At 39.2% G+C, this 24,276-nt stretch overlaps 1 protein-coding gene across 9 annotated transcripts in view; it reads right to left on the bottom strand.

Annotated features, from left to right (window-relative positions):
• The window catches only part of CALD1 (caldesmon 1), a 194,765-nt gene that overhangs the window by 28,503 nt on the left and 141,986 nt on the right, over nucleotides 1–24,276 (bottom strand). For 6 of the 9 annotated variants that reach the window (XR_004032978.1, XR_004032980.1, XR_004032979.1 and 3 more), the window contains 3 exons: nucleotides 11,937–12,083; nucleotides 6,949–7,912; nucleotides 5,240–5,317 (listed from right to left, as the gene is read on the bottom strand). Coding sequence is in view for 4 of the 9 variants with exons in the window: in XM_030825712.1 (XP_030681572.1) it covers nucleotides 5,240–5,317; nucleotides 6,949–7,912; nucleotides 11,937–12,083 (1,189 nt within the window). In the remaining 5 variants the exon portion in view is untranslated. The remainder of the gene's footprint in view (nucleotides 1–5,239; nucleotides 5,318–6,948; nucleotides 7,913–11,936; nucleotides 12,084–24,276) is intronic. The other 3 variants (XM_030825714.1, XM_030825715.1, XR_004032982.1) reach the window with 2 other exon arrangements.

Below are 24,276 nucleotides of genomic sequence, written 5' to 3'. Positions count from 1 at the left end.
GAATGACCTCGTTGCTTAGACAGGTTTCTTCCTGGATGGAGAGAGAATCTGTGAGAAAGATACAAATGGGAAAGAAAGAAAAGGAAACCTATCAGTTTAGCTAGATCTGCCAAGCCAATTCTGGTGAAGACCAGTATTTTAATCAACTGAGTAAATTATGTCCCAAGGATGGGACACTTACTAACCCTACCTTTAGTAGGAGGATCCAAAGATATGTGGGGTCTGTGAGAACATGTCTGTAGTCATCTAAACCATTGAAGTTAGAATGGAATAGGAAAAATTCCAGGGTTCACCTTGATTTCCATTGTCAATACAAATTTAGTTCTCTGGAAGTAGTTTTGTGGTTGTGGTGGGAGACATAGGAAGATGATGTATGGAGGGCAGGTGTTAGCTTTCGTATTTTGTGGGTTTTGTGTTTCTTTTTTTTTTTTTTTTTGAGACGGAGTTGCAAGCTCCGCCTCCCGGGTTCACGCCATTCTCCTGCCTCAGCCTCTCCGAGTAGCTGGGACTACAGGCGCCCGCCACCATGCCTGGCTATTTTTTTTGTATTTTTAGTAGAGACGGGGTTTCACCGTGGTCTCGATCTCCTGACCTCGTGACCCGCCCGCCTCGGCCTCCCAAAGTGCTGGGATTACAAGCGTGAGCCACCGCGCCCGGCCTGGGTTTTGTGTTTCTTACAGTAAGTGAGACAGATTATTTAAAAGTAAACTGAATTTACATAGCTTGTTGTGGGGGAGGGGGTAAAGGAATTCAAATTACTTCACTTATATCATCTCATCCATTCTTAAAAGATGAGTGTGAAAACAGGTGAGATGCATTCGCAATGGTTCTTTTCAAGACAGTTACAAAGCACGAGCATTCTAAAGAAACCCACAGAGGTAGGGTAGGCCATAAGAACTCAGGACTTTAGGTGCTGCGGCCTAGGAGGTTCTATCCTGACCTGATCACTCACCTCTTGTCACCTAGTCTTCAGATACCCTGTGAAGATTTACTCCTAAAGGGCATTTTTTTTTTTTTTTTTTTTTTTTTTAGAGACAAAGTCTTGCTCTGTTGCCCAGGCTGGAGTGCAGTGGTGCAATCTCGGCTCACTGCAGCCTACACCTCCCGGGTTCAAAGGATTCTCCCGCCTCAGCATCCTGAGTAGTTGGGATTACAGGCATGCAACACCACACCCAGATAATTTTTGCATTTTTTAGTAGAGAAGTGGTTTCACCATGTTGGCCAGGCTAGTCTCAAACTCCTGACCTCAAGTGATCTGCCTGCCTCAGCCTCCCAAAGTGCTGGGATTACAAGTGTGAGCCACCGCACCTGGCCTAAAGTGCATGTTTTACAAAGCAGAGCACAGTTTTTTGCTCTTTATTGATAAGTTTTAAGTCATTTGATTGTCTTCTTTGGGTATTATCTGATTAATTACTAGGGATTCACTTCTATGCTACCCTAATTAGTTAAGACTTCAATCTTTCACCATGGGGTATATACCTAGGATGTCCCTCTGACACACTGAAAATGGGGAATGTACTTTGCCATTCTCTCCAAGAGCTTTGTCTGTAAATCAGGAAACCTGAATTTGGCTCCAGTGCTGACAACAAACTAGTTGTGTTACTTGGACAAATCACTTGACTGCTCTGGGATGCTGGTCCCACGTACGTGAAAAAATGTGGTTGGACCAGATGATTCCTTCCGAATTTTTCACCCTGTCATTTCCCTCTTGGGTCCTCATGGGTCATGAGATGCTACAGAAAAAAGGAGCAAGCTCATAGCCTGAATGACAGCTTCACTGTGGCTCCCTGATGGCTCCTCCTTGCCCAAGAATACATCAGTATTCACTGGACAGGAAGGAGGAAACAAAATATATTCTCATTTTGGCCTACTGTTGTTAGACTTAGCCCCAGAAACCATGGACTGGAGTTTATCTTCTGGTTAAGAAGCATCTGTGGCTCCAAATGTGAGGGAAACCCATTTTAGGGATAACCATGAAATAAATTCTGAGTAGGAGCTCACAGTCTGTGGAGCACTACCCATGGAGACATTCCCTTTAACTCGTTTCTCCTATGTTGCAGTCAGAAAAATTTCCATTCTCCCCAAACGTATTATATCTGATTTACTGGTCCCAAAAGTGTTTAAAATAGATTTGTATGACGATATATGTCCAACAGAAAACAAATTCCCCCTTTTTTCAAGCTCTGCCTTTATTGGCAAAGGCTATAGCTGATGGCAGGCTTATATTCTTTCTGGAAAACCTTAGAAACCTTGTCAATGTAATAATGACGATTTGAGTTCAACTGAAAATTATTTTCTCTTTCTGGGAAATGAATAAATAAAGTAATTCCATAGAGCCTTTACATTTTTTTTTTAGATATTATGGCAGATTTAACCCAAACTCATGGGATTCTGAGCCCCCTGGGAAAGGCATTGGATCTTATAGGTCAGAATGTTACCATGGAGAACATCTGTGCTGAAGGATTAATAGGTAGCCGGGTATCCTGAAAGAGTTTGTGTGCTTCACACACAGATAACATTAGCATACTCATAAGAAAGGCTCTGGCCAAATGTGATCATTTGGGTTTTGAAACTCTAGATATTTGGGATATGCAGTGGAATAATACATGGGGATGAGGTGGGGGATAGGAATTCAAATGACAGGCCCTTGTGCTAGAGAGACAGTCAGAAAGTCAAGCAAGCAAGGACCGAGATGTGTCCCGAGCATATTTTGCATTATTTGGCTCCAGAATAGCAACAAGAGCTGGGTGTAGCTACTGTTTCTCAGGCTGGGTTTTACGTGCTTTTGTTAGCTTCATAAGCCCCAAATCCTTTCCTGGGTTCAATTTCTATAACACGGACGTCTTCTAGACTCCTCGCTACTACTGCAAGTTTGGTCCACGGACAACACAGACCTCACGGAATCAGATTCTGCATTTAACAAGACTCCCAGGTGATTTGCATGCGCACTAATGTTTGGGAAGGGTTGATCCGCGTGACATGAACATCACTTTCAATACCTCAGGAGCAGCTCGGCTAGAAACTCTGTTTTCCTGTTAGAGGCCAGAAAAGAAATAAAATAGCTCCTGCATGAAGAACTAAAAAGATACTTTTTATAATTGGAGAGGAGAGAAAAAAGCTAAATTAAGTGTCAATGTTGGTGATCGTCTGCAACTCATTGCCACAGTTAAACTGCAGTGGAGAAAGACAGGTTTTACTTTGTGTGTTTTTTAAGACATTGGAGTGATTTCTGGAAATGTTTTCTTTAAGAAGGCGCACGTGATGTTTGTGTTTACTTGTGGTTGCCCTATCCTGTGCTGCATAAATCCTTGAAAGGAAAGGTTTTAGTCAGTTGCTTTCTTTCTTTTTTTTTTTTTTTTTTTGAACAAAAAGGAAAAAAAAAATAGGAAGAGGTTGTTTAAAATGGCTGAATCATGTAAACATGATTTAAAGCTGTCTACACAAAGAAACGACACAACTAGCTGGAAAGGGGAAAACCTAGTCTTTCGACCAGCGGGTTATGTACACAGTGTTAAAAAGGAATATAGATTGGGGTTGTTTTCTTTTTTTTTTTTAAAACCAGTTTGAGTAGCTTATCTGGCCTTGTGTCAAAAACAGGCCAAAAGTTTTGGAACTGGCTGGAATGTGCTGAGGGGCAACTTGGGAAAAGGGCAGGGCTCAATCATTCCTGGGAGTATCTGATTGACACAGAGGACGCTGTTGAACTGGGGCCTTATCTGAAAAGAGACAAAAGGATCATCCGAGTGGCAACTGATGGGACCTTCTAGTTCTCAGACACTCTACATAGGTATAGAAAGCTTTGGTCAGTAAAAACAAATTAGTGAACCGAATGAAATTTTAAATATAGAATCCAATGTTTTCTACAGCCTCCCTTCCCCCATGTGTTTAATTACTGAGTCACCATTTCATGCCCACTTCTTTCTATAAAGACATTCACCAAGAAACATTACAAGAACCCATGTGGGACATATTTCTGAGTTTAGTTCTGAGGTAACTTTCATTTTTCTTTTTTGTAAATGAATTTGTAGGCATTTGGTCACCAAATGAAAAGTATTTCCCAACATATTCAATGAATGATTTCCTTGACTGCCTCATGAGAGCTAAATTCAGTTTTCCTGTTATTAGCATTTACACTTTCTCCTTCCTTTACATGGCCTGTGCTCATATTCAATTTTCACTTCCAAACCTCCACAACTTCTATTAGAAACAGAGGAACATACATCTTAACAGAAATGTAATATGTAACATGAACTAGGGGTTTTCATTTTTCACGTGAAATTGACAAAACATATTTAAGAAAATAACCCACCCCCTATTTAATCTGGCCATGTTTTCTAAATATGGATTTCTCTGTTTAAGATTTTGAGTTTTCTCAATAGATGCCATGATTGGCAGAAAAATGTAGCAACAGCCCATGTGGGTTGGAGCTTGTAGACTACAAATCACTTCGCCAGTCTCATAGGCGAAGAACTTCGGGTCTTCCTACTTCTAATAATTCAGTTTCACCACATTCTAATAAGTATTGTGAACTTATTCAATATAGTCACGATTTTTAAGATTATTTGGGGCAAACATAGCCTGAGAGTTGAAATGCAATCAGGTGTTCTGATTACTGTCAAACCCCGTGCCATTCTATCTGTATAGCTCCTTGTTCACTTACCTACAGTCAAACACCCTGGCACCCGCTCCTGTGTGTGCCTCAGAAATGCAATGCAGAATATTTGGCCAAACTTTTCTTTTGAAAACCAAATATCATCTTCAGTTCACCAAATTTTCTACTGAGATGTGTGTGGGTGTTTTTCCTTTGAAAAGTTAAAGCATTAATCAAGGCCAGTTGGAAATATTTCATGATTGAAATGAAAGTAGAATGGCTCAAGGAAAAAAAAATTAGCATTCAGAAGAATAGAAAACAGGATAAATTGATTCCAGCAGTGTTTCTCAAGCCTTTTTGATGACGTCCCACAGAAAAAAAGACAATTTACATGACAATGCAATACTTACTACCTACAATGCCCTCTGATGCCTTCTATCCATTTCATTTTTTAAAAAATGCTGACTGATACATTTAAGTAATTTTGAGACACTCTAAGCTGATCTCACTATTCAATAGATTGTGAGTCATGGCTTGAAATACACTGGATATGAGGTTACAATTTTGAGATCATCAGACCTGAGATATCTTGGAATACTGACTGCTTTTTCTGTTGCTTTACAATCGTTATTTCTCAATCATATTTACCTCTTCTTTTTTGAAGGTAGGCTTGTCTTCTTGGAGCTTTTCTCTTTTAGCTTGCACTTTAGCTCCCTTCTCTTCTCCCTTTTTATTTTCAAGAATGGTAAGATCACACAAGTAAAAGAAGCCCTTTCTAGTTTACAAGAGTGACAGGGTGCTCGGATCGCCTTGCAAGTGCTGCGTGGGATGGCTTCTCTTCTGCCGTCTCAGCGCTCACAGCACAGTGGTTCTAGACAGCAAGGTGGGATATTTTCTTCCCACCCCAACATCTTCTCGTGTGCCTGCCTTTGTGCTCACTGAAATCTAGCATGATGTGGCACTCCTCGTGTGTTTACAAACCTCGTGTGTGGTTTGGTGCACTTTGCTCATGATCTCAATTTTAGCTGTGTTCATGGGCCTCTTGTACAGAAGCAGGAGTTAAAGACACCTTCAGTGCAATGCAGGCTTAGTGACAGAGAATTTGCTTGGAAAGGTGAATGTGAAAGCATCTCTTTTTTTCTTTTTTTAGGAGTGGTGGTGGTGGTGTGGTGGTGATTAGGTACAGTGCTTTTAATGCAGCCTTGCAGACAGAAAAAAAATCTTTCTCAAAGCTTACAAACATTTCCCCCCCTACTATTTCCACCCTTCCTCAGGCCACATGAATTTGTGTCACCCAGATAATAAAGAAGCAGCATGTATGCTCTTAATTACCAGTCAATTATAAATCAATACTACCCTAAATTAATGGCTTTCTGCAAGTCTACATTAAGCTGAGGTCTACATGTTGGCAAATCAGGGTTTTGACTTTTTTTTAAGGAAAGGTTCCAACCAGTTCCTTTCCCCTCTTTATTACCAGTTAATTTCCAGGTGTTTGTTTTTGCCTTCTTTTTTTTTTTTTTTTTTTTTGTTGTTGTTGTTGTTTTTGTTGTTGAGATGGAGTCTCTCCCTATTGCTCAGTGGGGTGCAGTGGCACAATCTCAGCTCATTGCAACCTCCACCTCCCAGGTTCAACTGATTCTCCTGCCTCAGCCTCCTGAGTAGCTGGGATTACGGCATGTGCCGCCACACCCAGCTAATTTTGTATTTTTAGTAGAGATGGGGTTTCACCATGTTGGCCAGGATGGTCTCGATCTCCTGACCTTGTGATCCACCCACCTCGGCCTCCCAAACAAAGTGCTGGGATTACAGGTGTGAGCCACTGCACCCAGCCTGTTTTTGCCTTCTTAAGATGAAATGTCTGACCATTATTCTTCATGTCTATTTCCCACCCCAGCTTTTATCATTTTTTTAAATTCAATGTCAAACCCATGAGTGAGGTAAGGAGTTATGGGCCTCTTGCCTCATGCAGACCTATGGATAGAGGAAAGATAATTGAAAGAATGAGTTTAGATGCAGGCACAGAATCAGAAGCCAACACACCACCACCACATTTATCATCTTTGGATTAATTTGTTTTTTTTGGTATTCATAACAATCAAGCACAGAGCAATTAATTTCTCTCTGTCTTCTGGACAGCCAAATTTACTGGCTGTCCCAGTAAATTTGGATGATTAAATATTCAGCCATCAATCAATTGCTGCATGCTTGTGTATCGCTATGGCCTGAAATAATGAACAGCTTGCTAAATGATCAAGCACGTGAACTATATGCATGTGGCCTCGGTCCCAAATCAGATGTGCATTACATTTCTCACAAGTCACAGGCATCACACACTTGGTGCAAAATGTTTACTGTACCTGTTTCTTTAGGAAAGCTGTCTGAAGTTTATCTTCTTGCGCTTTCTTTTCATTTACCCATTTCCCTTCTATTTTCTGTTCTACCTTTTCCCCTTTTATCTTTGTCTCTTGCATGGCACGTTTTTTCTCTTCTAGCTGCTTGTTACGTTTCTGCTCTTCTACCTTAGCCTTCTCTTCCTCCTCTGCCCTGGCCCTCTGCCTCTCCTCTGCTGCCCTTTTCTCTTCCTCCCTCATCCTTTCCCGCTCCTCTGCCTCTCTCCTTTCTCTTTCTTGGGCAGCTGCTTTTTCTTCTGCTTCAGTTCTTGCTCGTTCATCTGCTATCTTTTTGTCTTGCTCGGCTTTAATTCTTTCTCTTTCTTCTGCTTCCAACCTTACCCTCTCTGCCTCAGCTCTTTCCTTGTCTTCCTCTTCCATCTTTTCATGATGGGGAATCTCATCTGAACCTTGTTCCCTCTCCTCCTCTTGTTTAGGCTCTTCTGAACTGATCTGCCCATTTTTTAATGACATTACCACTGTTTCCTCCTGGCTTTCAGTTGTTTTCTCTTCCACCATCACCTCTACCTGATTTTCTCCAATGCTCCCTCGCTTTGGCTTCTCTTCTTCCTCCTCCTCCTTTTCTTTGTCTTCTTTCTTATTTTCTTCAGCATCCCTCCAGTCATTCTTCTGGTAGGACTTGGTGACTGTTTCTGTTTCCTCTATCTCGTATCTTTCTTGGCGACTTTCACTTTTTTCTTCCTTCTCGGCAGTTTCGTTTTCTGCTGTGTCATTTTGCATTCTTCTGCTTGGGAGCGACAGACTTGCATCTGTTATTGTTGGGTCAAACTCCTTCTGCCGCTCCAGAGCCTCCTGAAGGCGTTTTTGGCGTCTTTCCTCTCGCCGAGCCAGGCGCTCCAGGAATGCGGCCTCATCATCCCCTTCCACTTGAGTGTTTGTGGTGGTTGTCTTGGCCTCCTCGTCAGGCACACTGTACAACAGAAAGAACAACACCAAAGACAGCTTGCTCATTCATCAATCAGCAGCATTCACATAGCCTGTGCTACCCAGGACTACAGCAGATGCCAGTAGTGCCAAGCTTGCCCATATCCCCAGTATGTTACCATTTTAGTACATGCCTGCCTGGCTTTCAGTTGACAGCATGTGCAAGCCTTTCTCTGGGGACTGGAGTCTACTCAACATGCCAGAAGTGCTTTGGGTATTAATGTCCCCTGGGAGCAGTTTTCAAACAAAAATTGATGAGCCTTAGTGTTTAGATACCTCAGCACCCCTCACTTTTTGAGTGGGATAACTCTGAGGTGTGTGTTCCACACTGGACCTCAGAGTTTCCCAGTGGAGTGAAGCTCCAGATACCCACAGTGGTGATGTGCTTGGTCATGCAGCCTTTATTTGGTGGACTTCCCTTTTCTGTCTTACCTTCCCACACCTCCACCAGTGTTTCCTAGCATCACCTTACAAATAAATGACTTGCAGTCAAATCGTTGTTTCTGGACTTGCTTCTTGGGGAATTCAAACTTAAGGATCAAACTGAAATAATAAGTGAATTCCTTCCGTGTCATGTAGTATTCTCCCATGTCACCAAGTCATCTAGAATTCCTGATCTGGATTGGAGGCTCCCAAGGTACTTTGAGAGGAAGAAAATGTACATTACAGTATTGAGATTCCACACTCACACCAATGACCCCAATGGAAGAGACATCTAAGTGTCCCTTACAATTCCTGCTCCTCCTTCCTTAGTTGGGGGGAGTGATCACCACTCAAGGATTAAATTTGCACCCTCTCCCTTCTTTGCACCTAGGCGGGGCCATGTGACCAATAACTGCCAATGAAATGTAAACAGAAGTGTCCAACCAAGGCAATGAACAAACAGAGGTGTACTCCCTGTCTTCTCTATCTCTGTCTGTTGGTAGATCAGTGAGCACCTAGCCCTAGGGATTGAGAGTCACAAGAGAAAAGAAGACATGTGGCTGGTTCCTAGACAGGAATATGCATAATGGTTAAATGTTACTGCACTAAACTTAAAATTTGGGGGCACTAATCATTATAGCAGCCAGCATTACCCTAACTAATGTATACACAATCTACCTTCTTTGTCAAGATTTCCATGAATAAAGGGTTTCTTGTCCATCTTTTCTACAGTGGAAAAACGGCAGTTAAATTTGACATTTATTTTAAAAAGGAAAGAAAATCTCCAAAAGTTAAACTGTTGTCCATCACCTCCCTCACTACTGCAGGATGCTGGACACTGTCCAAGCCAGGGTGTTGGTTTCTACTTGCAGGAAACAACCAGTCATGTGATAGCAGAACTGTGACCAGAGTTGGAAGAATTTGTCTTGCAATGTTTAGAAACTCCATCAAATTTCATAGTTCAGACCAAACTTGGCCCTTTCGATGTTCAAATTCACTTAATTTTGGAAAAACACATTTCATATTTAGCAATGAAAAATGGCAGAGTAAAAACTAGCTTTAAAACTTTCTTGGCCTTTACTTTTGCTTCAGGATATTGCCTCCATGAAATTAGACATATAAGGATTAAATGTCCCTACAAATGCAAAAAATTTATAATTTAAGGGGAAGTCTACAGAGAGGGCATTAGGATCAATTGAATTCTAATAATTTTTAAAAGGCACCAAAATTCCAAAGTGCTAGCCAGATTAAAGTACTCGTATGCTAAGAAACCAACAAACTGTATTGAACATTTCTTTGCCTATTTATAAATCATGACCACAATCATCAGCAGATATCAAATGCCAGTTAGAGTTGTTTAGCCCCAAGAAGACTTATTCTTCTTGTGGCTAACTAATATGTCAGAGATAAATCATACATTCTCAGACCTCAACATGATTTTCTAAAAAAAAAAAGAATTTGAATTCAATTAACAGCATGAAATAATGAGTAACAGCCAAATATGAGAAGAGAAGCACAAGGAAAAGCAAGATTTTAAAATCAAGAAAACTACAGACCACCAGTAACTTCTAAAGCTCCTGTTGACCACTCATTAATAACAAGATTCAGGAAAGGCATCAAAATGCCATTTTTAAAACTCTTTCTATTATTTCTCTCTCAGCTTGAAAATGGAAAAGGCAGTGAATGACTATGTTGCCCTCCCATATTAAGAATCTGGTAACAGTGAAAATTTATTGAGTGCTTACTATGTGTAAGACACTCTGCATTTTACATGCATTGTTACATAGTTTAAGTTTAGCAGCATTTTTAGGAGAAAGGTATAATTTTTATTTCCATTTAACTGAAGAAATACAGTTAGTGAAAGGTCAAATTGGGAGTCAAAGTCAGTGAACCCTAGAAATTATACCTATTTCCCCTTTGCTATACCTACTCCCCAGTTAGAAGCTACTTACTGAGGGAAAGGGTAACCAATATCTGTGCTACCGGACAACATTTTCAAGACTGCTTTCTGAAACCTTCTAATACAGCCTCTCAAACTTGGGTTGAGGAGGCCAGGACCCATTCCCTTTAGAATTTTCTAAATAGACTGAATTAAACAAAACAAACTAAAACCAAAACCACATGTGAGATCTTATATAGTGTAACCATTATAATCAGTCCATGGTTTTAAGTTAAAATTATTTTCTCCATTTTCCTCCTCAAATATCCTCATCTTTTTAGACCTTGGGGCATATAAATGACAATATAAACGACATATACTAACCATTAGCGTAATGAACCATGTGACCTTATTTCTGCTGCAAAAGCCCTCTTTGAAGAAGTTGAACCTATTAGGCATTCTCAACTTCCCTGATTTCTACCAGGGCCTGAGTGAGAAAATACGTAATAGCAAACTCATTAAGTGTGTTTGAATAATCACATTAAATTAAGCAGAATTCTGTATCTTGTTGAATATTATAATGATCAGAGACTATTGATTCAGGCTGTATATTAGAAAAAAGAAGACATCTGCAATTCATGCCCACTTTAAAAATTCATGTATTACCTATTAATGGTAGCCACGGAGGACTCTACTAAACTAACATATCTTCAGTTCAAAACAGATAGCAATACCCTACAGAATAAATGTAAATACTTTTCCTTATTTAAAGATATAACCCACCAGAAAACAGTATAGATTCCTTAAAGAACTAAAAGTAGAACTAACATTTGATCCAGCAATCCCACTACTGGGTATCTACCCAGGGGAAAAGAAGTCATTATATGCAAAATATACTTGCACATGCATATTTATGGAAGCACAATTTGCAATTGCAAAAATATGGAAGCAGCTTATGCCCATCAACCAATCAGTGGGTAAATAAAATGTGGTGTATATGTATACACACCATGGACTACTATTCAGCCATAAAAAGGAACACAATAATGGAATTCACCACAACCTGGATGGAGCTGGAGACCATTATTTTAAGTGAAATAACTCAGTAATGGAAAACCAAATATCATATGTTCTCACTTACAAGTGGGAGCTAAGCTATGAGGATGCAAAGGTAGAAAAGTGATATAATGGACACTGGGGACTCAGGGAGAAAGGTAGGAGGGGTGTGAGGGGCAAAATACTACACATTGGGTATGGTGTACACTGCTTGGGTGATGAGTGCACTAAAATATCAGAAATCACCATTAAAGAACTTATCCGTGTAACTGAAACCCCACCTGTTCCCCCAAAACGATTGAAATTTTAAGAAGGAATTAAACAGAAAAAATATACATATATATGTGAGATATAGCACACCATACTTATTAAATTAAACAAATGCTAGATTGTAAAATGAAATAAAAGCCTTCAACTGGGGTATGTTTATGAGATGGGAATGGGATGGAGAGAAATAGAATAGTGTGTCCTAGTGTCTAAATCAGATTGCCTATCTAATCAGATTAGTTGCCTAAAATGACTGCAAAATAAACAAGTTAGATTGAAAAAGGGTTGAGCTGGGCTGAGAAAGGAATGCTTTGCTCGACAAATTCCATTCAACAGACAGGCTAAGATGCAAGTTAGAAATTCCCCATCCCAAAGAGGACAGTACCTGTTCTGGGCATTCACCTCCACCTGGTCGGTCACCTGTCCCAAGGATTCTTCCTCCTGCTTCTGCCGCAGCCGTTCCTGTCGGGCTCGGCGGCGCCGTTCCCGGGCTGCCTCCTCTTCATCATCGTCATTCCTCTGGTAGGCGATTCTGCAACATTACAAAGACAACCTCTTGAGCATGCCACTTGCCAAATGTCTTCACCAACTTCTTGGCAGGAGCAGCCCTGAGCCCTTTTCTGAACTTAACTGCTTAATGAACCACATACGCTAAAAGGATGGTTCAGTTCCTTAAGTTTAGAGACCTAGTCAACTAGCTTTCAAACTTGTAACTATTTGAAAAGCATTAATCCAATGGCTACAGAAGATAATTTACAAGACCAAGTAACAACTTAAACTAAAACATTCTGCACAAAAGCAACTTGCCTTTGGAAACTGTAGGTTAGCATTTTTTTTTTTTTTTTTTTTTTTTTTGAGACGGAGTCTCGCACTGTCACCCGGGCTGGAGTGCAGCAGCACGATCTCGGCTCACTGCAACCTCCACCTCCTGGGGTCAAGTGATTCTCCTACCTCAGCCTCCCGAGTAGCTGGGATTACAGGCGCATGCCACCATGCCCAGCTAATTTTTGTATTTTAGTAGAGACAGGGTTTCACCAAGCTGGCCAGGCTGGTCTCGAACTCCTGACCTCATGATCCGCCTGCCTCGGCCTCCCAAAGTGCTGGGATTATAGGTGTGAGCCACCAGACCTGGCCTTGGGTTAGCAATTCTTTACAAAGCTGATTACCAGCATGTAAGATTTAGAAGAAGGGAACCAAAAATAAACAAAACGCTTACTTCAAAAGATACAGCATGTTGCATGAGTTATTTGTGTAGACACTGTCACGAAGATCAGAAAAGGATCAAGTTACACTACCAAACCGGGACTTTGGTGCTAATAAGCCTAAATTATTAAATTTATTTAATAATTATAATAAATATTATAATAAAATTATTAAACAGTAAATATTAACATTAAATATTATATTAAATAACAAATATTATTAAAATTGGGAGTAGGATATCTTCTTTGCTTGGATGTTGTTTTTCCCTCCAGTTCCTTTTCACTGGAGAGAGAAGGTGTTACTGACAATTGGTAGAATGCTTCAGAGTCAGTGCATTTTGAAGGGATGGCAGCTCCCTGTAAGGCCCCCCTCTTTTGCTCTAAAACGTGCCTTAGTATCATACCACCCACATGCTGGGCACATCACAATGGCCCACAGCTGTGTATTTAGATAGATGTCTATGGGCTGAGGAAGGCAGCAGAGACACAGGGGACTTCATATGAGTATATATTATTTAGCTTTTTTTTTTTTTTTGAGACAGAGTCTAACTGTCACCCAGGCCATAATGCAGTGGTGTGATCACAGCTCACTGCAGCCTTGACCTCCCAGGCTCAAGCAATTCTCCCACCTCAGCCTCCTGAGTAGCTGGGACTACAGGTGCACACCACCACACCCAGCTAACTTTCGTATTATTTTTTTTAAGATATGGGGTTTCACTATGTTGCCCAGGCTGGTCTCGAGCTCCTGAGCTCTATTTAGCTTTTGTAGTCATCTAAAGTGAATGTCTATTTGAGGAAATTACAGATCAATATCACTATGCTAGATATGTTTCTCCTAATACTTATTTCCAAATAAAGAATTGGGGCTGGAGAACTGCAGATGCTCAAACTCAGGAGGAAATAGCTATTTTGACACGTTTGAATACTGAATGTGTACTGAGATACAGAGTGCCAAGAAAGGATGGGTGCTGGCTTGATGGGTCAATCGGTTGGGTATGGGTATGGGGCTGCATTGTGTAGTAAGCTGCTTTTTGTATTGGAGAGTTACAGTGTTTTTATTACAATGTTACTTACATATCTACAAAATAGAAACCCAGATATGTAAACATTTCATGCTAATAATTCTTTTTAAAATTGTGGTAAGAACACAACATGAAATCCACCCTGTTGGCGTATTTTAAAGTGTACAATAGACTTTAAAATTGTTAAAATTGTTAACCATATTATTAACTATAGGTACAATGTTGTATGGCACTTCTCTAGAACAGGCTTATAATTCTTATATCATTGCAAAGCCAAAACAATTTGCAAATTAAAACAAAACAGTAGAACCATACCACTTATACCATATATTAACCTAATATAACTGATGATGGTTTGCTCATGTTAGAGTTATAAGTTAGGCATTTTTAGGCTTAGAGTCAGCACTTTATTTCATCTGTGTCATCTTTTGACTTCAATAATAAGCATGCTATGAATGTTTTTTCACTGAGTATCTCATAAAAAACAGGATTAATGATTCCGAAGGTTGGTTGGTTTCTTCTTTGCTACTTGAGAAAATCTGACTTCATATTTACCAAAATCTGCTCATGTGCAATCCTCAAAAGCCAATAAAAGTAAAGTGTCACTTAGTAATTCTATAAAATGGGCTGGTTTATGCCACAAATATGGGGGGGCAGTGTGATATAGTTGATAATGGATGACTAGATTAGGATTCAGAAAACTTGAGTTTTAGAATTGGTCTCTTACTAATTTGCAGCCCTTTGATTAACCTTTAAAGTTAAATTTAAAGTTAAATTTTTGAGTTAAATTTTCTTGTGTGTGACAATCAAATGAAATAATAGATAGATATGTCGTGGCAAAGCATTTGACACTGCAGTGTCTTCGTGTTATTAGGAAAGTTCAGTTAAGGAGCCGCTTCGTGAGGAAAGATGAGTTCAATTTTAGACTTGTTGAATTTGAGGTGACAACATGACATGATTCGAATGTTCCTTTCTAATTCAATCACATTGTAGTTGCAGTAGAAAGCCCTTCCCAGTGGTTTGGCTTCACCCTTCAGATTCTTGGCCTAATGTTCCTTTGGCTTATTTCTTGGTAGACAGCTTTAACCACAACAGGGAGAAGCAATCCTTAATAACTGCTTCCCAAACTAATCAAACAGGAAGTCTCAATTTGCTTTTCTACATCTCTGGATCAGCCATGAGGTCATGACTGTTACTTGGGGCCTTCTTCCAAGACAAGCAAGAGGCATAAAACTCCATATGGGACATCCCTATTGATAGGGTTAGGCTTTGTGTCCCCACCCAAATCTCATCTTGCATTGTAATCCCCAGGTGTCAGGTGTTGAGGAAGGAATGTGGTAGGAGCTGACTGGATCATGGGGGTAGTTCCCTTATGCTGTGCTCGTGATAGTGAGCGAATTCTCACAAGGTTTTTACAAGTGTTTGGCAAGTTCCTCCTTTGCTCACTCTTCTCTCTTCTGCTGCTTTGTAAAGAAGGTGCCTGCTTCCCCTTCCTCCGTGATTGTAAGTTTCCTGAGGCCTCCCCAGCCATGTGGAACTGTGAGTCAATTAAACCTCTTTTCTTTATAAATTACCCATCTTGGGCAGTTCTTTATAGCAGTGTGAGAATGAACTTATACCTCTATCCTAAAAGCAAAACTCCTCCATCCCCTTAATGGAATATAACCTTAAGTCCTTAATTTCCCACTATTTTGAGAAGTTATCATCTTTCTCCTTTCACCTACCCACTGGGCTTCATGGCTGGATATTGCTGGCTGTTAGCTCTGACATGAACTAGATTTGCCACGTAGGCCACATCACATGTAACCTCTCTTCATCTTTGATTTCTCAGTGGAGCGACCTGAACAACCGATCATCTCCGCTGTCTCTTCTAACTCTTCTCGCTTGGTACAGCTTACAGTTCATAGGCAATCATTCTCCATTGGGAGCCCCTTTTCTAGGATACACAGCTACTAGAGTGTATTAGTCCATTTCACACTGCCATAAAGAACTGCCCGAGACTGGGTAACTTATAAAGGAAAGAGGTTTAATTGATTCACAGTTCAGCATGGCTGGGGAGGCCTCAGGAAACTTACAATTATGGCAGAAGGTGAAGGGGAAGCAAGGCACCTTCTTCACTAGGTGGCAGGAAGAAGCGAAGGAGGAAGAGCCCCCCTTATAAAACCATCAGATCTCATGAGAACTCACTATCATGAGAACAGCATGGGGGAAACTGCACCCATGATTCAATTACCTCCACCTGGTCTCTCCCTTGACACGTGGAAATTATGGGGAGTACAATTCAAGATGAGATTTGGGTAGGGACACAAAGCCTAACCATATCATGGGGCAAAATTTCTAAGGATCTTTTTATGACTACTAATAAAGAAACATATTAAAATTGTTTACAAAGTTAAGAACAAAAAAAGAGCTAAAATGGTTTCATGGCATTTTCAATCATAACATGTCCAGTTGCTGGTTCAAGAATATATCAGTTGACTTTATAGGTAAAATTGTGTCCATGCCAAATGACTTGATGGGGTGAAAATTCTTCAACTCTGAGGCTCCCCACATTAGCCTTAGGCAAGCAAAGCAAACAGTCATTTCTTAGCTTTTAGGCCTCTCCCTCATGGTGACTTTCCCATCCTACTAACACCACAGGTTTATTATTTTTTCTTCCAAAACTGAAAAAAAAATACCCTTAATTGTTCATTCTTTTGGATTTTAAAAGCAACACACACACGAATTTTTTTTAAAACCAAACAATTCAAAATGTATAAAGGAGAAAGTAAAAGCCACTCCCTAGAATCATACCACCCAGATTTGAACATGAGTATGTGATATATTCTACCATTTTCCTGTGCATGCACAGACATTTTCCTTTTTAATAAAATAGGGTTATGTCATATATATCACTTCACAAACCATTTCTTTAATTTACCTTGTTTATGACTATTTTTAACATGTTGGCAATATATAATTTCAATAGCAACACAGTATTCCACTTAGGTATACACATACATAATAATTACATGGATCTACTGTGACTAATCAATTTTCTACTGAGGCACATTTAAGATTGTTTTCAACTTTATATCTTCTTATAAACAATGCTGCTAAGGACATTATTACAGACTCATTTTAATCACTTGTTCAATCATTTACTTAGGAAACCTTCTCAGAAGTTAGAATTTCTGAGTTTAAGAGTATGCTCATTTTAAAGGCTTTTGATAATCATCGACAAATTGTCAATTTAACACCAGTAATGCATGAAAGCTAATTTCACCACAAAGCAGAATTTGTCCAAAAAGACAAGTACACAGGATCCTTATTATGTCAAATGATAGCACAGGGTCTGCTTCATGCTTCAGTGAAAGACAGAATGTTGACATTTCTGATTTTCCACACACCAGATTTAAATGTATTTGAAATGCTGCTGACTAGTAAAAATCATACCTAACCAACCACTGGATTGTAATAAAAGCATAATAATCCATTTGTTCCTTCTGTGAAAATTCAGCAGATGCCAGTATTAACCTGTCTGCCATATGCTACAGAACAAAGCCAACTGATGTTCCCAGATGATTCAGAAGCAGTGTGGGATCCTGAAGTTTATCTGAATCATCTGAGAATGACTGAATTATGTTTAATAGAGTTTAAATCAAATGCATTTTATTGTGGATCTATTTCTTTTAAAAAACTGGTAATCCACAAATGATCTATAAAGTACTTCTCTATGAAATAAAATGTTTGTTTGACCAGAATCCCTGAACTTCCCACCTATGCTGGTTGGAAGAGGGTTTATTGTGGAGTATTCCACTTTGTTACTTGGTAACTGCTTTTAGCTCATCTTTTGGCACAAACACTTGGAGAAAGGTACCTTTCTGCAGCAAGGTCAGCTGATGGCAACATGGCTCACTGGATATTTGGGAAAAAGAGAAATAATCTTGTGTGTGTGTGTGTGTGTGTGTGTGTGTTCACACACTGACGAATAAATGCAAAGAATTGTAAAAGTCCATAATAATCACATGATGTTATTTGATTGTGTGAGTAGTATGAAAAAGTAGAGAGGATTGACTTTTTTTTCCATTCCTGGAACCATTGCTTAAGGGCCCCGGTGTTACAAGATAAGAAAAAAACATATATGCAATGGGAAAGCTCTCTTCTAATGCTGTGGCTTTTACACCGAAGATATTTTAGGTTTTTAACACCAGGCCTTGCTGCCTCAGTGTATTTAAGTAACAAGATAACTATATTTTAGTTTGTGCCTTTTAGATAGAAAGTTCAAATGAATTAATATCTTGCAGACATGGCAAATGAGGAGATCATTGAGATATTATTACATTTGGAAGGGCCAGGGTCTAAATATATGCCAGACGAGAGACAGAGGAACTTGCAGAAGCTTCCGTAGCAAGACATTGGAGCAAGGCATGAGTTGTCCTCTTGCCCCAGTGTCCCCCCACCCCAGCTTCCCTATCAAATATTTCTCAAAACTTCTGCAACACTGGCAAAATTCTTATTATCATCTCAACTATAGTATAGGTCATCTTGTTTGATTTTTTTACTCCGTGTTCCCTGTGGTTTAAAGAATGTTGTTCTTATTCCCTTCATTTTGTCTTTTCTCCATTTTGGTATCTTCTGGTTTGAGATTATAGGACACCATCCTTAAAGGTTCAAGTAAAATCGTGGCAATAGTATTTTATTAACAAGACAAGCTCTCTTATGAGGAAGCCATGTTTAAAAATTAAATCAGGGAAAAAATAATAGACATTTTTATGGGGAGAGTGCCGATTTTATTACATGTTTAGGAGCATTAAAGACTCAGAATGAAGAAGAACAGTTTAAGTCTATACAGAGTACAAATATTTACTTATTTTATGTTGATAATCACAGTACTACTCTGAGTAATTACCTAGATAACCAAATAGTTAATCAAGTTTGGATTTGCATCTTGCAATGCTGTAATTTTTACATACATGGGATATATAATATAGTTATTTTGCCATGTAAAAAAATCTAATAATGTGTTTGAGGACTTGCCAAAATCTGTTCACTAGGGCATACCTTTGTTTTCATCATTTATGGAATAGGATACCACAGTTTAACCATTCTATAGAAAGACATTTTGGGTTCTTTCATTTTTTCCCCTATTGCACGATGCAAGTATTTCTTTAGGATAGATATTGAGAAGTGAAATAGTATGTGTTCATTTAAATTTAAAAGATCAGATCAAATTGCCCTGCACAGCAGTTTGTTTTGTTTTGTTTTTTGTTTTTTTTTTTGGGAGACAGAATCTCGCTGGAGTGCAGTGGCCCAATCTCGGCTCACTGCAACCTCCACCTCCCGGTTCAAGTGATTCTCGTGTCTCAGTCTCCCGAGTAGCTGGGATTACAGGCTCCCACCACCACGCCCAATTAATTTTTGTATTTTTAGTAAAGAGAGAGTTTCACCATGTTGGCCAGACTGGTATCGAACTCCTGACCTCAGGTGATCCGCCCGCCTCGGCCTCCCAAAGTGCTGGGATTACAGGCATAAGCCACCATGCCCGACCACAGCAGTTGTTTTCATTTACATTCCCATGCTTTGTCATTTCGAATAGCCAAGTTGGATCAACATACACTAAGATAGTCCACCGCTAACTGGTAAGATTATAGAAAAGATGTAATCTTCTATATCTTGCATTGCAATGGTTTCTAACATTTTAAGAATGAGGATCCTTTTAAAATATTAAGAAAAAATTAAGATCTCATGACAATTGCTTATGCTTTTGTTATTTATTGATAAAATGTTTTATAAAATATCTATAAATTCAATAGTGCATAAAAAGGAATCTGTATATTCTAAGCCAATGCATATATGCTTATTTGAAAAACAGTCTTTCATACATGAGACAACTGTTCATCAGACTACAGAAAATACTTGGTGTGGACATGAATTTGGGAATCTTTTTCAAAATCTTCACCACTACAGAACCATTGCTGTATTGAAAGAGATTACAAGAGTGCCAGTGGATAGACTTGGAATTGTCACCTTCAAACTTTTTTGTGTTCTTCAATATTCCCTGTGCTTGATAAGCACACACACAAATGCAGACACAGATGCAGACCCACAGGTTAAGTGAGAAAAAGCCTCAGAGAAAACAAAAGGGTCAAGGTATTGTAGTGAAGCCCAGTTATAAAAGACTTAAAGAGGACTCCATTCAGATCAAAGTTTCCAAGTCCGTTTTCCTTAATTGTTTCTGCCACATTCCTGTATTTTGAAAAAGAACTCTGCACCTAAAATTCCAACAGATCAAGTAAACTCACCATCTGACAGAATGAATGCTATTGAAGTTCACCATTTGTGAATTCATAGTAACTTACTGGCCAGTAGACAGTTGACCGGTCCCCAAGATCAGCTCTAATCTTTCTGCATTCCACTGTCTGTCCACTTTCATATAAGGAGTCGTTTGAGAGAAAGCGGTGTTGGTCAATGGAGATTTCAGGCTGGTAACTGAGATACTCAATCCAGAACACTATTCTGTCCCCAGCTTTCTGCAGCAATACACTCCCCACGAAGGCCACACCCCAAAGAAGAATGCCTGGGGCTCACAGCCTCAAAAAAGGATGACTTCTTAGTCAATTATTTTTATTTGATTCCCATCATTATTTGTTCTGCTAATGGCATTGTCTGAACCTGGGTCTTAATTTGGGATCCAACTTAAAAAGTTAAAACCTCATGTAGGTTGGAAACATGCTTATCAACTATTTGGAGGCAAAATGACTCACACATACTTTCATTGTCCTTTTTCATGTACCAAAACCCCCAGGGATTTTATTTCATGGCATGAAATACAAGCACATTCTCCAAACATATCCAAATAGCTCTATAAATTGCTCAAACATTCTTAGCAAAATCTCAGACCATACTGTGATCAGGAGGGAAAATCCTGAGCTACTGAAATGAGTCATATTTGCCTTGCAGATTTACTGTATGTTTGAAAGTTAAAAGAAGTTTATAGAAACATTCCAGGCTCTTAAATATGATTTTGTTTATATGTGGTGTCTGCAAAATGTTGTGGTTTCACTTAATTCACATAAAATCCAACTCTGAATTTTTTTCCTTGGATTCCTTAAAAGGCAGGCATTAAAAATTATGGAGGAAAAAAAATCAAGAAAATAAAAATATTTTTCATATCAGAATATGTTTAGACATTTATTAGTAAGTAGTCCATAGTCAATTGGTCTGTTATTAATACAGGATAGAGTGAAAGAAAGCCCTCTTGGTTTAGAAGAAAAAAAAATTTTCATGGAAAAGTGCTGTATTATTTCATTGTGGGGTTCATTGCTGTATCAGTGTTGTGCCTTTTCCTGGGGTGAGAGCATGCAAGGGGATATATTACTTGGAAGAAAGTTACTCAGGAAGCAAAGCATTTCCCACTTCATTTATTCCCCATTCTCCCACCCCATCTCCCCATACGTAGACATATTTGAGAGTCACTAAAGTTTGCATACCAACCATACTTGGGCTCTCAGTAATAAAACACTGTGTACTTGGAAGCTTTAGTGTTCTTATGTATGTACTCACAAGTTGTCACCACCAGCCCAACATTTGCTTTATACAATGGTAACATCCCATGATTGGATGAGATTCTATAATTACAGACCCTAACAGGGGAAATATGCTGCAGAACAGAGTACACAGTGACATAAAATCCTCTTCTTGTGTCTACACATACCATAGCAGTCTGGTTCTTAGCATCATTATGACTGGAACATCCTGTCCAACAAACAGATCAGGTCTGGTTGGTCCTGTATGATTAGAAGGTACCCAGGGAGTACTGAGAGTTCTGATTCTGACTCTGAGTTATAAAAGGACAGTTTTTAGAATGATCCTGCTCCAGGGCAGGCGGATCCCCAAGCATACAGGCTCATTTCTGAATCCATGCACATATTCACAGGACATTTTAAAATGATGGATTTTAATTGTTTAGGTTTATTATTTCAAGCTAAAAAGACTTTTATCATGACTTATATTGTATGTACAAATGAATGTATAGTACATGACTACTTTGTTTTATTACTATTATTAATTTATTTATTTACTGAGACAAGGTCTTCTCTGTAACCCAGCTGGAGCACACTGGTAAAATCTTGGCTCACTGCAGCCTCGACCTCCTGGGTTCACGTGATCTGCCCACCTCAGCCCCCCGAGTAGCTGGGACTACAGGTGTGCACCACCACATCTGGCTAATTTTTGTATTTTTTGCAGAGACAGGGTCTCCTCATGTTGCCCAGGCTGGTCTCGAACTCCTGAGCTCAAGCAATCTGCCTGCCTTGGCCTCCCAAAGTCCTGGGTTACAGGCATGAGCCACCGTGCCCACCCATGTACATGACTACTTTAAAGAATAATCAGACACACAACCATGTGCCTCCTACCCAATGTAAACAGCACTAGTTGTTAGGGATCCTTATGTCCTCCTGTTCAATCACATCCTTATCTCTTTTTAAATGTCTCCAAATCAGCACCAGTCTGAATTTTAAGATCTCTGAATTATTCTCTTGCTTTTCTTTGTAGTTTTACCAGCATGGTATGCATCCCTAAACAATATATTTTTCAGTGTTGCCTTAAAAAAACTATGCATAACAATACTGCATGCATTCTGTGATTCTTTTATTTGACATTATGTTTTTGAGATTCATCTATGTTTATATCAATAGCTGTAGTTTATAACAACAGATGAAGCACAAGCTTTTCCAAACATTTCTTGAGATTATAATTTGTATGGGATAGATGTTTATCTTCTTTTTCAGTTGGTGCCATTCTCTTTTAAAACGTCCAGAAATGGTTTGTGATATTCAGTACAAATAAAATGAATAGAAACTGGATTTATCTTTCATTGAGTTGCTATTTTTCTCACGTTTATTTTTAAAAGAAATAATGCATCTGCCAACCCCAGTAAATATGGATTTTGGAAGGATAATTCCATGACAGTTTCCTAAGATAAACTAAAATCTATTCATCTTGCCACAAACAGGGACAGAATTTGCACCACCCCATCTACCCCACCCTATTAAATCAATAAGCTTGCTCAGATACAAACATTCACTTTTTAATTTATAAATGTTTACAAAGAATATGTAAGGAAAGACAGGGTTGATGGTGGAGAAGATATCTATTGCTCCTGACTTAGTTACTTGGATTAAACTTTAGCGGAAATGAATGAAAAGGAGTTGTGAATGCTTAAGTGGCCAGGAAGATAATTAAAATAAAATAACCAAACTCCTTCCTCTCTTTCCATCATTATTTAAGATTCAACTGGTATAAATGTGGCTAAAAAAGATAAGCCCAGTTACTACCTGGGTTTTCATGAACTTTACCTTTTCTTCATCCCCAACCTAGAATTCTTTGTTTATAACAGTCTTAAATAATGAGTAAGAATTTTAAATAGGCCTGGTGCGGTGGCTCATGCCTGTAATCCCAGCACTTTGGGACGCCAAGGTGGGTGGATCACCTGAGGTCAGGAGTTCGAGACCAGCCTGGCCAACATGGTGAAACTCCCTCTCTACTAAAAATACAAAAAGTTAGCTGGGCGTGGTGATGCGCGCCTGTAATCCCAGCTACTCAAGAGGCTGAGGTAGGAGAATCGCTTGAACCCAGGAAGTGGAGGTTGTAGTAAGCTGAGACCATGCCATTGCACTCCAGTCTAGGCAACAAGAAGAAAACTCCGTCTCAAAAAAAAATTTTTTTTAAATAAATATGATCCTCAATGAACTTAGGCTTTTAAAAAATGTTGTCAATCAAAAGTAAAATCTGAGTTGGAGCTGTTCTTTGACTGCTATTATCTATTAAAGGACAATTTTGCTTTAATGTGCATAGTAGATGTGGACAATAAACCTTGGGCTTAGTCGTTTAAAAAAAGTAAAACATTAGGAAACAGTTCAGACCCAGGTGTCGATGGCTGGCAGCACTATATTTTTCCAGCTCTTTCTCTTGCATAGAGGTCTAGATCTGCATATGCAACTGAATCACACCTGCTCCAGAGCAGGATGTAGGGATATTCTCACATTTCTACTGGCTGAGTTGGATGCAATGACATTTGACCACACATTATTTTCATATCTGAAGACAATCACCTAGAAAGAGAAATTTCCACTGTCATCTTCAAATGTAAAAAATATGAACTCCTTTTAGATAAGTCTTATATTTAGAGTGATCTAGAAATTCAAGTCTTACCCCTAAATCTGAAATGTTCACGTGACGCAATACTAAAGTCCATAATCTCATGTGGTTGAGCTTCAAATTACCGTACCACTATCACATCGGTAAACATCTGACAAAAGACATAAAGCGATTGGAAAATGAAAGCAAGATGTCCTTAAATGGAGATTATAAGCCTGCGAGTAATTAAAGGGGATCCCTGCAAGGGAAAGTGGTATTGCAGACATGCCAATGGAAACGGTACATGGCATGTGGATGCCGCTAAATCAAGTCACATATCTTGTGTCAGCTGAGTGAATTCTCTGCATCCTCTCTAGACAGG

Source organism: Nomascus leucogenys, chromosome 13, assembly GCF_006542625.1.
Source record: "Nomascus leucogenys isolate Asia chromosome 13, Asia_NLE_v1, whole genome shotgun sequence".
Lineage (NCBI taxonomy): Eukaryota > Metazoa > Chordata > Mammalia > Primates > Hylobatidae > Nomascus > Nomascus leucogenys.
This window is presented reverse-complemented; position numbering and strand designations above follow the sequence as displayed.